The following is a 12,746-nucleotide window of genomic DNA, read 5'->3' as shown; positions in this document are numbered from 1 at the left end:
ATTTCATACACCACTTCCTTCCATTGAGCATGCTTTTCACAATGCTTAATGCCGCACATGCGTCGTTACTGATTCGCTTCCTCTGCCCTATTATGCACGGCCACACAAATCTTGCCCAACTTATTCTTGTCCATGTATCTTTTCTGCGTCGTTCGTGTTGTTTCACGCTGTCAATCGTTTCAGTAAGTAGCCATGTATGTTAAAAAAATCAGCTCATGACTGTACGGTGAGTAGTCATGAGCCGAGTACAGTCATGAGCCGAACACAAAAAGAAATTGCCCAGGATCAGCTGCACAGCCATGAATACAGTAGAACCTCATTCATACGTTTTGGAAAAACCTGCGAGAAAAAACGTACTAACCGGGAAAACGTACGATCCGAAGTAACTAAAAAAGTTTGACAGACTCAACTATTGTTGACATCTACGTAATCGAAGCATCGCGCGAATCTTTGCTTCCCAAGACACCCCTGTGCGTCGAGCTGGTGGTGCTCCAGCGGCTCGAGGAGCGTTTTGATGTTTTTCTATCACGTTTTGTTTTAAGAAGGCTACGGGAAACCAAAATGAAATCGAGCTGGTGGGTGACGCCAGATGCCGCTAAAGCAAAATGTGATGCCCAAATCGCGCCGCCTGCAGCAGGGAACGGCAGCACGTTTGTATTTTTCATCAGCTTATATTTATGTCCACTGCAGGACGAAGGCCTCCCCCTGTGATCTCCAATTAGCCTTATCTCGCGCTAGCTGATTACAACTTGCGCCTGCAAATTTCCTAAATTCATCACCCCACCTAGTTTTCTGCCGTCCTTGACTGCGCTTCCCTTCTATTGGTATCCATTCTGTAACTCTAGTAGTCCACCGGTTATCCATCCTACGCATTACACGGCCTGCCCAGCTCCATTTTTTTGTCTTAATGTCAATTAGAATGTTGGCTATCCCCGTTTGCTCTCTGATCCAAACCACTCTCTTCCTGTCTCTTAACATTAGGCCTAACATTTTTCGTTCCATCGCGTTTGGATTATCCTCTACTAAAAGCGTGCAGTACGCTATCAAAGGCACTAAGCACCATGTGATGTAAACAAATAGGTGAAGATGCTTATCGCAATAGGTTTGGTGGCGATAGCTGTGAATGCGGTGTGAGACGACCCGGGCGGAGATTTGCTGGTACCGGAATAAGAAACTGCACAACGGCGTTTTCACGTGAGAGACGCTATACTGTTCTCAATCGCGTGCGCCTCGCAAGCCTTTTCTTGTTCACATGGGATCTAGCAGCTGGAAAACGCATACAATCACAGTCTGCAGCACGGAACGGCGGCACATTTCGTTATCGGCTATAAAGGCGTGCACTACGCTTCTGACAGCGCCAGGCGCTATGAAATAGATAGGCGACGATGCTTATCACAATAGGATTGGCAGTAATAGCTGTGAATGTGGCATGCGACGACCCTGGAGAAGATTTGCTGGTACTGAAATGAGAAACCGAGTGCATGCCGGCGTTTTCACGTGATACAGGCGGGCAAGTATTGCGGTAAAGCTGCCGCCGCGGGCAGCTATATACTGTTCTCGCCGCCGGAAAACGTATCATGCGATCACAGTTTGGCGACATACTGAATGTTGGTGCCAAAAAATTGTGTTTTCCGGGAATGTATAAACCGGTAAAAAATGAGTGTAATTCTATTGGGTCATTTTTTTTTGTATTTTCGATTGCGAACGTTGGCAAATGTACATGGAACGTAGTGAAAATGTACGTAACAGGAACATATCAACGAGGTTCTGCAGTATTCAATGACATCACATGATAACAGTCATGGAGTCTGCTGCTTACTGTGCTCAACATCAACTATACAGCTAGCTGGTGCATAACCATAGCCAAACATAAAAGCTTGCCTCCTGCCTGTTACTGCTAATCCTGTTGGCATCTAGATGCGAGGTAGCCGCAACAACCTATCAGTTTGCTTACATTCTCACAGCACTGAGCTGCTGTGGTCACACTTCAACAATTAAAGGTAAGCTCAACCTTTCTGTTGCCATAACATAGCAGAACACCGGAGAGAAAATAAACACAGCCTAAATTGGTGCCACTCTTTGTCTTCTGCCACTGGACATGCAATCACCAATTCGCTGTACTGCAGGTTGGGGTATTACAAGAACATGCGTGACATAACTATGTGAAGCTGGAAAACAAAAGCCACCTTTCAGGTTACTTGCATGCAGGACATCTTAACAGACATTTTGTATGTGCTGGGGAGAGATCATCCCAGACAAGCGAGGATTACTCACCGTTATAGCCTGATTGACTAGCCTGGCACTGTGTTCCCGCATCACACCAAGGGCACGTAATGCTGCTCGGCTGCGAGCTGGAAGTGCCGACTTGGATGCCACTGTCAAAGGGTAAATGAGGGCCTGGGAAGCCAAGAAAACAAACTTCAGGCAACAAGGAAAAGTATTTAGGTTATCACTTATGCACACATGACATTCATATAGTGCTATTCAGAATAGTACTTAATAACAAACACAACAAAGTGCCTGTTAGTTTCATTCTGTAAGCTTAATCTAAACCAAAAATTGTGGCCTGAAAAACTACTCTAGGCATTGGAAGGTTCATCTTGCGCTGGCTCAAAAGTACTCATAGGAGTACCGACCGCCATGGGTTCAAGCTTAGCAAGCCGCAGAAACCAATGCCTTGCATAATCTGGCACATCGCTGTCGATGTGCACTCAGCCTTCGAAGGGAACCAACCACAGTGCAGCAAGAAGCACAGTAGTGGCATAGATCAGTTACATCGACACTACAAACACCCAATTCAACTTGGCACGGGAAGTGAAGGCCCTTCTGCTAATGGCGAATACACAGAGTGGGTTGCACAGCTGAAAGGGAAATCGAGCAGGGAGGAATGCTTCACTTAATGTCCACCTCCCCTTCCCCAAGGCACTGAGTCGTGCTCACTAAAAGATTGCAGAAAATAGCACTTCTTCCTCTCCACAACAACTCTCTCTCTCAAAGCTTGTCAAACACTCTCACAGTGACAGGAGGGTCAATTACCAAGAGCATACGGTGATCTCTGTCAGTACTCACCCTGGCATAGTAGTTCCTTTATCAAGCACTCTTGTGCTTCAGTAATGCAAGCTGTGACTGGCGATAGGTGGGAGACACCATAGACAAGCTCAAGTAGTCCCTAAAGCGGTTGTCGGAGGAGAGGTTGTTTCTATGCTTACTCTCGCAGTTGCATCATGATGTGTGAATAGAAGTATGAGCACTCGATTCTCGTCACCAATAATTCAAAGAAACAGGCCAGTGAAAGTTCCAGGGTGGAGCAACAGCTGAGTGATAGCCAGGCCTTCACCTCATCCCGCCGCAGGATAAAAGGGTGAGGGGGCAAAAGAAAAGGTCAACAACCACACAAAAGTCATGAAGCATGCCACAATCCCCACAGTTCACAAAAATTAGACCCGAGTCACCATTAAAGCTTGCAATCAGCTTTCTTCTACAGACCGCATCAATGATAACTATCAGGAAGACTGATTATTAGCTAATATGGCAGCATTGTAAGCGAAAGTTACAAATCATAATAGAAGCTACCTCTAAGTCTGGTCTTGGATTTGATAAGACAGCCATTACTGAAAACATTTCACATTTAGGCATAAACTACAAGGTACAGCCTAAATTAGAGCAAGCAACTTCGCCTATTATAAGTGAGTTGACTTGAATATTTCACAGCGTTTTAGGCCCTTGTTGTGGTTTCTTGGGCTTGTGCTCACATGTCCTCCACCAAAATTTTAATCAAGCTTCTTATGCGGCTGCGCCATGACGTCAGCGCCCCGCCCTCATCTCAAACCACCGCAAGTGGAGTGCCACCACTAGAACCGGTTGGGAGCGGACGGGGAAAGGCGAGGGACGGCAGAACAGGTGGTGAAGCCCACGCAATGGCGCCGGCGCCTTCCTCAATCCCCACAACTCTCATTCATTTGTAGTTTTGCATGGCAAAAGCATGTACTGGAGCACTCATTTGGATCTACAACTCTCCACAGAAATGACAAATACAAAAGTTTTCGTCAGCATTGATTAGGTCACAGTAGTGTAAGCAGCAATGTAATGCAACCTAGCTGTTGTGTTTTTGTTTTTTTGTTTTTTTTTTCCTTCCTTCAAAGCAGCATCAGTGGCAACCTCTACTTTCACTTGTCGCAAACGGTACTAGTTGCAATGTTAGCACACACTATCATTACCAGCGAGAATCAGGTGTCACACCCAGCACGCCCCAGTGGAGGTTTTAACAGCCTTCTCAAATAGGCCTTTGAAAAAGCTGCTCCACTGGATCGCAGGAGAATGATGGGAAACATCTACAACCATGCCTCCCCATCTCCTTTTTAATACCCCGCAGACCTGAAAGGAATGGATGCCCATATGGACCCATAACTCTCTTCAGAAAGCATACGATGAACCCAAAAGCTATTAGCAGCATTGTTTAGCTCAAGAAAGTATAATCGATAGTCACATTGCTTTCTGACATTTTTTTGTTTTTCAAAGTTTTGCATATTCAGTCACGTCTTACTAATGAGGCACCATAGCAGCGATATTCATAAAGAGCACAGCAGAAGTTTTGTCCAGGTGCAGTCTATTAAAATCAACTCTTGGCAGGAAGAAAGGGCCAATGCTGTTTCATGTTTTCATGATTGACAGTGGATAACTGACTCCCTCCAGTGCTTAGGCCGTACTTACAGTGTCCTTTCTTTCTTTCCTTTGGAGCCTAACCCCTTATAGCCTTTTCAGCGTTTTCATTGTACATGCACAGCGCTGACCCATTTTACATGTTTTTGCCGTATGTATGTTGTGTATGACGCCAATCGTATGCTTGATACTTTGCACGTATTCAACATCACCAGTTATTGAGAGGAGTTGCTAACTCTATGTAGTCGCACAAACTCATTTGAAGTTGCATTTCCACTCACTGGAGCACACAACTCGATTTCTTTACCTCCAAAATCTCACTCATGTGGTCGCGCGATGTTGTCTGCTACTTCCAAGGCCTGTGTGGAGGCAATGCTATCGTGTTTTACGGCGGCCGCTATCGTGTTTCTAGTATCTTAGTCCAGCATATAGCCATGTGCGGTGGAAGTTCCAAAATACTGATAAATTTTTTTTTTCTTTTTTCACTTTGCCTTTGGTCCTGGCTCCCCCTTCGTTTGAGGTTTGCATATTTCCGTACACTGGAGTGCGCGCAGTCATGGTTTCAGTAAAGCACACGTGGTGGCTCTTCTTGCGGCCACTGCTCAAGCATTTATTCTTCTGACTCCGAGTACAAACCAAGTATTGAGTCAGAATCGATGAATAACAGCTCATTATCAGAAGAGAAATTTCCATGAGCAACGCAGACTCAGAGTGTGATGTGACCGGAACATCTCACAAATATTGCTTGCAATACATATTTAAATGCGTAATCATTTCTACGCTAACCCGATGAGAAAACTGTCCATTCGTCCATCCCTTGGATGAGAAGGTCGCTTTCAAGATAGAGCCAGCAGCAGCAAGCACTTTACCTTCATGCTGCCTAGCGCTTCAACGTAAACGAAGCGGAAAAAACACAGCACGCGGAGTTATCAGCAGCCGGCACCCTCTGTCCGCTTAGCAGATCGCTTGCAAAATATGATCCACGTAGCCATGCCAGAGTACGTTTGATCGGTCCGTGCTACCGCCGGAGTCTTTTGATCACGGTTCATAATGGTTCGACACGGATAGACAAGGAGCAAAAGAGCGATAATGGCTTATGATGATCGCAATGTCATAAGCGCACATGGTGCTGCCACCTGCAGTACTTTGTTTGCGTTATCAATGCGCCGCCTTCTGCACCAGTTCCTGTCGCCGCAGCACTGTCGTTTGTACTGGCCGGATCAAGTGTCATATCCCTGATAATGACACCTGGCTGCGTAGAGATGAGCAAGTGGCATAATGCTTATGCATACTTGGACAACTCCCGGAGGAGTTTCTGCGTGTATTTTTTACTACTTTCAGGAGTTTTCAATCATTTCTTGCTACTGGAAACTGAAATGTAAGAAATTGACCACGGAGGCACATCTCTTGCAAAAAAAAAAAAAAAAGCCAACCCTTAAAGAGTTTAATGCAAGTGTCCTAACAGTAAAATGCCATTCCAGCTGCACTGCAACAATTGAGAAGTCACAATCTATGGTAGGATAGTCACAGTAAATAGCACATCACCGAAAACAGCTATGGCTACATTGAAAGGGCATGCCCAAAAACGGAAACAATAACTAGACAAAAATCATGAGGCAGGACACAGAAAAACGAAAAGGAAGGGTGCTGGACTAACAACTGATTTTCTTTCATAAAGACGGTGTCCACCATGACCAAACAGAGCTTGTGTGAAAGCACTGCTAGTCACTTCAAGGTAATCATTTTAACTACATGCTACGCTCTTTGCCAAGAAACCGGAGCTCTTTGCTTGTCAGGCACACAGATGGTGCGCTCACACATTTGTCCGCACCAAGCTTGTAGATATGAAAAGCTTCTATATTCTCCCTTTCCTTTTGCATCTTAGCTTTCCCAACTACTGAAACGTTATTGAAGAGGGGGGCGTAGCCACATTGTTTACAGTGAATCAGTAGATTGCCGGCCGTGCCAGTGGGAATGGGTGGTAATCGCAGTTAATGACAGCATGTGTGAGCATGCCAATTTAGTTCCCACGAGTACGAGTGGCAATCTACCGATATATTGTAAACAATGTGGTCACAGCCCCTTCAATAATGTTCCAGTAGTTGGGAAAACTAAGATGCAAAAGGAAAGGGAGATTATACAAGCTTTTCATATCTACAAACTTGGTCTGGACAAGTTTGCCATGCTTGTGAAGTTTTACCGATTCAATGCATTTAATGAAACTACAGAACCCTCAGCGTTAAGACCCATTCAAATTGGTCTTGTAAAGAATAAAATAATTAAAAAGAAAAAAAGAATTTTGTGAGCACAATGTGAACACCACTGATGTGAAGGTAAATGTTTGCTTTCTCATGTTTGCTTCATATGCTGCCACAGCCAATTTCGGCTGCTTACTTGTAGCTGTCAAAAATTAAGTACATTCCAGAAGGCTATTTTTGAAGCAGCCTTCATAACATTTAAGTTGTTAAAATGTTGCCGATTGTTCTGTCATGCTGCTAAAAAAAAAAAGTTGCCATTGACTTAATAGAAAATTCTGACACTAACAGACAAGGAAGCCACTAAATCTAGCAACAAATTCGATAAAATGGCAACACTGAATACAGTACGGAAATGTGAGTACAGCACTGACCTGAGGGTGCTTGCGTCCTACCTCTCCTAGCAGCTCATGAACAAGTCCTGCCACTAAGGGTCGGGGGGTGTCAAGGCGGGCGATGAGCTGTGGTATCACCTGAAGCCAAGTCTCCATAGGGGCCTTGTTTACTCGCTCAGCCAGGGCCTCATTCACCTCAGGCCAGTGACCATAGTCAAACCACAAGGTCAGCAGCCTGCACATGGCAAGCACAATCTTTCAGTGGACAAGCTGGTTGCTACAGCATGAATTTGGCGACATCATGAATCTGAAGACAGCAGTGATAGTGACAGGATGCTCCATACCTGTCACACAGAATGCCGCAGTTTGTACACAGCCATGGTCCCAACGCACCATTGTATGTAAACGAAGACTCAGAAGTTATAGCAAGTACTACAATTTCAGCTAGTAACGGGAGTATTGTAGCAGACTACGGCGGCTATCTAGTACGTGCTCAAAAAGCCGATGTCCGGTTTCGTATCAGGCGATTGCCCAGGCCACGCCGACATCGTGGCCTAGGCCAATCTGGGCCAATCACGTGAGGCAAAACCAAATGTCCGCTTTTTGAATGCGTACAAGATAGCGGCCCAGCTCTTTGATACAGAATCTGATATCATGGTATGTCTTCGCATGCCATGATGGCATGATGTTATGGCATGTCTTGAGTTCAGACCTGGTGCTGTGACTTCTAAAACAAAACTGAGGTAAGGCAAACACAGCATACAAGCCAATATGTCTCAAGTATTTTGAAGCCTGGAATTACTGTATATTCTTGTAAAAGGACGACGGTTGTGTCTTACAAATTCCTTAAGGGGGGAGGAGGGGATGAAAAATAACTTTTTTGTTTCTTGGCAGAAAGGGCTGAAATTTGGCACACGCGCTGTACATTGCAATAGAGGGACAAATCCAAAATTTCATTAAGATATCTTCATTAGTTTTTGTTTTATAAGAATTTACAAAAGTTTACAAGTTCCTTGCTCGTGGAAAGCCTGGCACAGTAACGAAACATGGTACGGAACTGGGAATACTTTGTATGTTTGCCCAGATGCCTAATCTATATCAAGACAGTGTTAGATTTTTTTTTAGTGCCCTTATAATTTTTTACTCAACATGACATGCATGTAACTCGTGTTTGACTGCATAGAGCCATGCAGTAATTGTGAAGTAATTAAATAATGGAAAAATAAATGAACATTTCAAGACTGTCTTGATGTGCAGCACAGTTCATGGATCACAGCAAAACAAACTGGATCAAAATCGGTCCAGCCATTGTTGTGCTATGCTTTCCACAAGCGAGGTGACCGACCAAAAAAACACTATTGAGAAAACGAGCTGCAAAGTTTTGCAAGCAGTGCAGGTTTATTAGAACGCATCAGGGCGGTAATTTTTGGCATCAGTGCTGTCAAGCATCTTCTTGCACCTTTGCCTCTTCGTTTGGTGGGCTTTGAAAATTTAATAGCCTGGCTAGTACATCAAATTGAACTTCCGTTCAGTTGCGGACATCGCGCGAAGGGAGTCGCGCACGCTGCATGCTCGCGATTCTGCCGTCACCGCTGACGCGAAACGCGGCTCGAGGCGCGTCTGAATGGTGCGCCGTTCGGGGGACTATTTGTCCGGTGAATTTTCGGTTATTACACTGTAGCTCGTCGACGGTTGGGGCTCGCTCAGAGGCGGCGTGTTCATGTCGCACGATGCATCAAACTAAGTACACCGTCTTCGCCGGCGATGGTGACCTTCGACCCGCGTCGATACGATCTCGGCTGGTTCGCGCGGCCGTACGCCGAGGCGCGGGAGCTTCCGTTGGCGCGTCTTCCGTCGACTGCGTTATCGGTACCGATGGCACAGGGCGATTGTCGGTTTCGCTGCTTGAGTCACACGGTGCAAGATAGCGCGGCACGTAATCCACGGTGCAAGGTAGCGCGGCACGTTCAGTCGGGTGCTCCTCCGCTAATCGCCGTACTTTTCTCGCCGTAGGAGGCTTGCGCTTCCGTATTCCGAAGACTTGCTTCGTCCAAACTTTCTTCTCCAACAAGCAACGATCCTTAACTAAACTGGGCGCTCTCAGAAATCCGAATTCTGCGTGTCAAGTGAAGACGCCGGCATGGTTTGCGAAGCGAACAACTGCGGTAGCCATCTTGCCCGCTGCCGCAGCAGTAACCAATGGGAAGACGCCATTCAGCACGGCAGCCAATCGCAGGCCCGCTTTCATCGGAGGGCCCGTGTGACTACCTCTAGCAGACCCGCGATTCTTTTGTGTTTGTGCGTTTGTTACAAGATGGCGAAGACCGACGAATTGAGAAGCGGAACGGCGAAACTTTGAGCTTTCGAACGATACCAAGATGGCGGCGCTCGGTGGCGGGAAATACGAGATATGGCTCCGTGAACTGCGGTGATTTTGCGCGATTTAAAGCTGTTTTTTCGCCCTGCGCACTGACAAATTAATTTTTTTCGGGCACTTTTAGTGCGTTTCCAGCCAAATCATTTTGATACAGCGTAGATTAGGCGTTGCAGATACCGAAATGCGGGGTTTCCAAAAACCGATTTTTCTCGTGATTTTCGCGATCTGATCCCCGCGTCCCCCCTTAAGTGCAGTCAATACAAGAGTAAAAAGCAAATGTGTATTTGCTCCGAGAAACAGGAATCTTTGTCATCGAATGCGACAACCTTTAGAAGCTGTTATTTCAACTTAATTTGATAGCTCATTTATAAGTGCTGACATGTAACCACACTCAAACACCCACAAAACACACACACGCACGCAAAGGGGGAATTACCGCTGCTAAACATGGACAAAATGTTACAGTTGACGGTATTCGCAGATTTTTCAGGCGGTGTGAGCAACAGAGCCTCAGTGCAAAACTTGTGTATGAAATGCGGAAAGTCTCTGTGTACAACACGCACATGCTCAGGGCAGTGCACAGCGACAGCCATTGCCCATGGAAAGCAGTGTAGGTTGCACAATTGCATAGGCACATGGGGAAAGTGCAACAGGACAAGCTGCAGGTACCAGGACCCAGCACCAGCGGTGCGATTCCCCCCAACAGACTGTTAACTTTACAAGGATGACAAACCAGGCCAGCTGATTGCTCGTAACTGTCCGGCACTGATGTGTAGAGGCGGTTTCTTAGTTTTTGTTTTTCATACCGTATATGTCACATTTCGTTTCCAATAAAGTTTCAGTTGTCAGACAACGCTTGTCCTGTCTTTCCTTTTTTTTTTTGTCGTTGTTTACTGTGAGCTATTGTCATGGAAATCAACTTTACATGCAACAAACACAGTGAACAAAAGCCTGATCCACCTGTGCGCACCATGCCAAAACTGCATGAAGATAGCGGAGTGCATGTCACAAAAGACGAGATGTATGCTCGGGTAAGAAATGTACGACTTAGGTATGAATAATTTTTTTGTTCTTAAGCATTTATACCCAAAATTAGGAGTGCAATCCTCACATGGGTGCAGCCCTCACAAAAAATACAAGAATACATGATAATATGAATTTACACTATCCTGAATTGAATGGGAAAGTCCCGAGTCCTGACTCGATTCAGTCACGATGGCCAAACGTCCTGACTTTTGTTTGTTTTCTCCTCAATAACAATCAACAAACCAGATTTCCTTTTTATAATGCCTGACAGCTATGTTGTGCATTCTTCTCTTTTATCTGCTGTTGCACTGTCATAAACAAAAAGGGCATTTATGCTGTGGTTCTAGTTCTGTTGTAGGCCCTGACCATTCACAGTACTGCTATCGGCACCCCAGTTCCTTGATGTAAATTGCGACAATGCAGGAACGAAAAAAAAAACTTGTACTGGTGGCTCCTGGCACTGCCAGGGTCAATAGTTTCTTTTAAGTCTTTCTTTTACAGCGATACCAATGGTGAGTCCGGTGTTGATCAGCCTCATGACTAAACAATGTATAATCTTACACAGCTTGGACAGAAGGCAAGCTCGTACTTTAGAGCTGCAGAAGGGAGCTGATGCAACACCTCTGCAGTGTGGCCCCCGAGTACTGTGGACCAGTGCAACATATTTTTTTACTTATGAATGCTACCCATTGCGGCAGCCCAGCACAGGTTCAACTTCTGGCTGCAACTACACTTAAATAAAGAAAGAAGAAAAACCCCTCAAAGTTGATATATAGAAATAAAGCTATTAAGTCTATAAAGCTAGGAAGAGGAGGTTGCTTGCTAAAAACCGCATGTAACGAAATGTAATGAGGACAAGTAACACTAGTATCACTTATATCTTTGCAGCCGTAACTACCCATGCACCTTACTTTGGTATCGTTGTGCAGAGGAAAAAAGCTATTACTGCATCATGTATGTGTCACACGCACAGATGGCACCATTGTTGTGCTACACTGATGTAATCGGAGCAAAATTTAGCCTGTCGCTCGGCGTTCAGAGCGGCGTAGCTCCGCAGTACGTTTGTTGATCCCAGCGGGAGTGGTCGTGTTGAGAGAGCTCACTCTGCCATAGTAGGTATAATCTAGCGAACCCAAACATGTGCTCATCAGGAGAGTTATAAGGCTTCTAAGTTTGCAAATTCTTGCAGAAATTTGACAGGTGCTCAGCTATGGCACGCCCCCGCATTCGACACGTAGGGTCCAGAAATGGTGTGAAGAGACTCGGGCAGCATGACAGAGGGATGCCCATCTGTGCCCACCACCTTTGACCATGGCAGGCCCACTACGAATAGGGAGCAAGCACAATGTTGCAAGATTATAAAGTAGGTTCGTAGGACACCCCTGACTGTATTATAAGTTATGCATGTAAGTTTTGTAACGGGTGGATAAATGTCAGTTGTGCATCTGATAATGTCATTTCTGTAGTCATTTCTGTAGTAAGCCATACAACCTCAGCAGCATACACAACACGTTTCACGTGCTAACTGCAGCAGTGTCCGTGATACAGACTACCCATTTTATTTTTTTTTACTTGTTTCACTCTGAAGTTCCAAAATAAAGTTTTGAAGTTATCACAGTACAAGCTCGTTTGTACGTTTTAGAAAAAAAAAAAAAGCTAGAAAAGACAAACTTACCCGAATAACGTGCAATCCAAAGTCATTAAACAATTTGGCAGACTCAACTGCTGTTGACATCGATGTAATGCGATGCAATGGGGCACGAGACGCCAACGCGCGCCGAGCAGGTAGGGCAGGAGCAGCCGGAGACGCACATTATTGTTTTTGTGTCTTTGGCAAGCACAGGTTTGCGTTCCTCGAATTCGGCCTGGGTAAGCAGCTCCTTCAGGTGAGGCATTTCAGCGGTAAGTTTTGAGGTGCCCACTCAGCGCGTATCGTTTTTATATTGCATAGTGTTTCCGAAACGGAATCGAGCTGGTGGACTTCACCAGAATACGATGCCACTACAGCGAAACATGATGCTCACATTCCTCCGCCTGCAGCAGGGAACGTTAGCATGTTTGGGTTATTGCCTATTAAAAGCATTCAGTACGCTT

The 12,746-nt window shown here is 45.4% G+C and overlaps 2 protein-coding genes across 2 annotated transcripts in view; one reads left to right on the top strand and one right to left on the bottom strand.

The window, feature by feature from the left end:
• The window catches only part of LOC119446831 (septin-1), a 610,438-nt gene that overhangs the window by 264,382 nt on the left and 333,310 nt on the right, over positions 1–12,746 (top strand). The gene's annotated exons all lie outside the window — the stretch shown is intronic.
• LOC119446821 (serine/threonine-protein kinase mTOR) overlaps positions 1–12,746 on the bottom strand; it is a 246,829-nt gene that overhangs the window by 69,279 nt on the left and 164,804 nt on the right. Inside the window, exons 40-41 of the mRNA XM_049664437.1 lie at positions 7,289–7,484; positions 2,275–2,397 (exon numbers count right to left, since the gene is read on the bottom strand). Of these exons, the coding sequence (XP_049520394.1) occupies positions 2,275–2,397; positions 7,289–7,484 (319 nt within the window). The remainder of the gene's footprint in view (positions 1–2,274; positions 2,398–7,288; positions 7,485–12,746) is intronic.

The sequence above is a fragment of the Dermacentor silvarum genome, chromosome 3 (genome assembly GCF_013339745.2).
Source record: "Dermacentor silvarum isolate Dsil-2018 chromosome 3, BIME_Dsil_1.4, whole genome shotgun sequence".
In the NCBI taxonomy this organism is placed as follows: domain Eukaryota; kingdom Metazoa; phylum Arthropoda; class Arachnida; order Ixodida; family Ixodidae; genus Dermacentor; species Dermacentor silvarum.
This window is presented reverse-complemented; position numbering and strand designations above follow the sequence as displayed.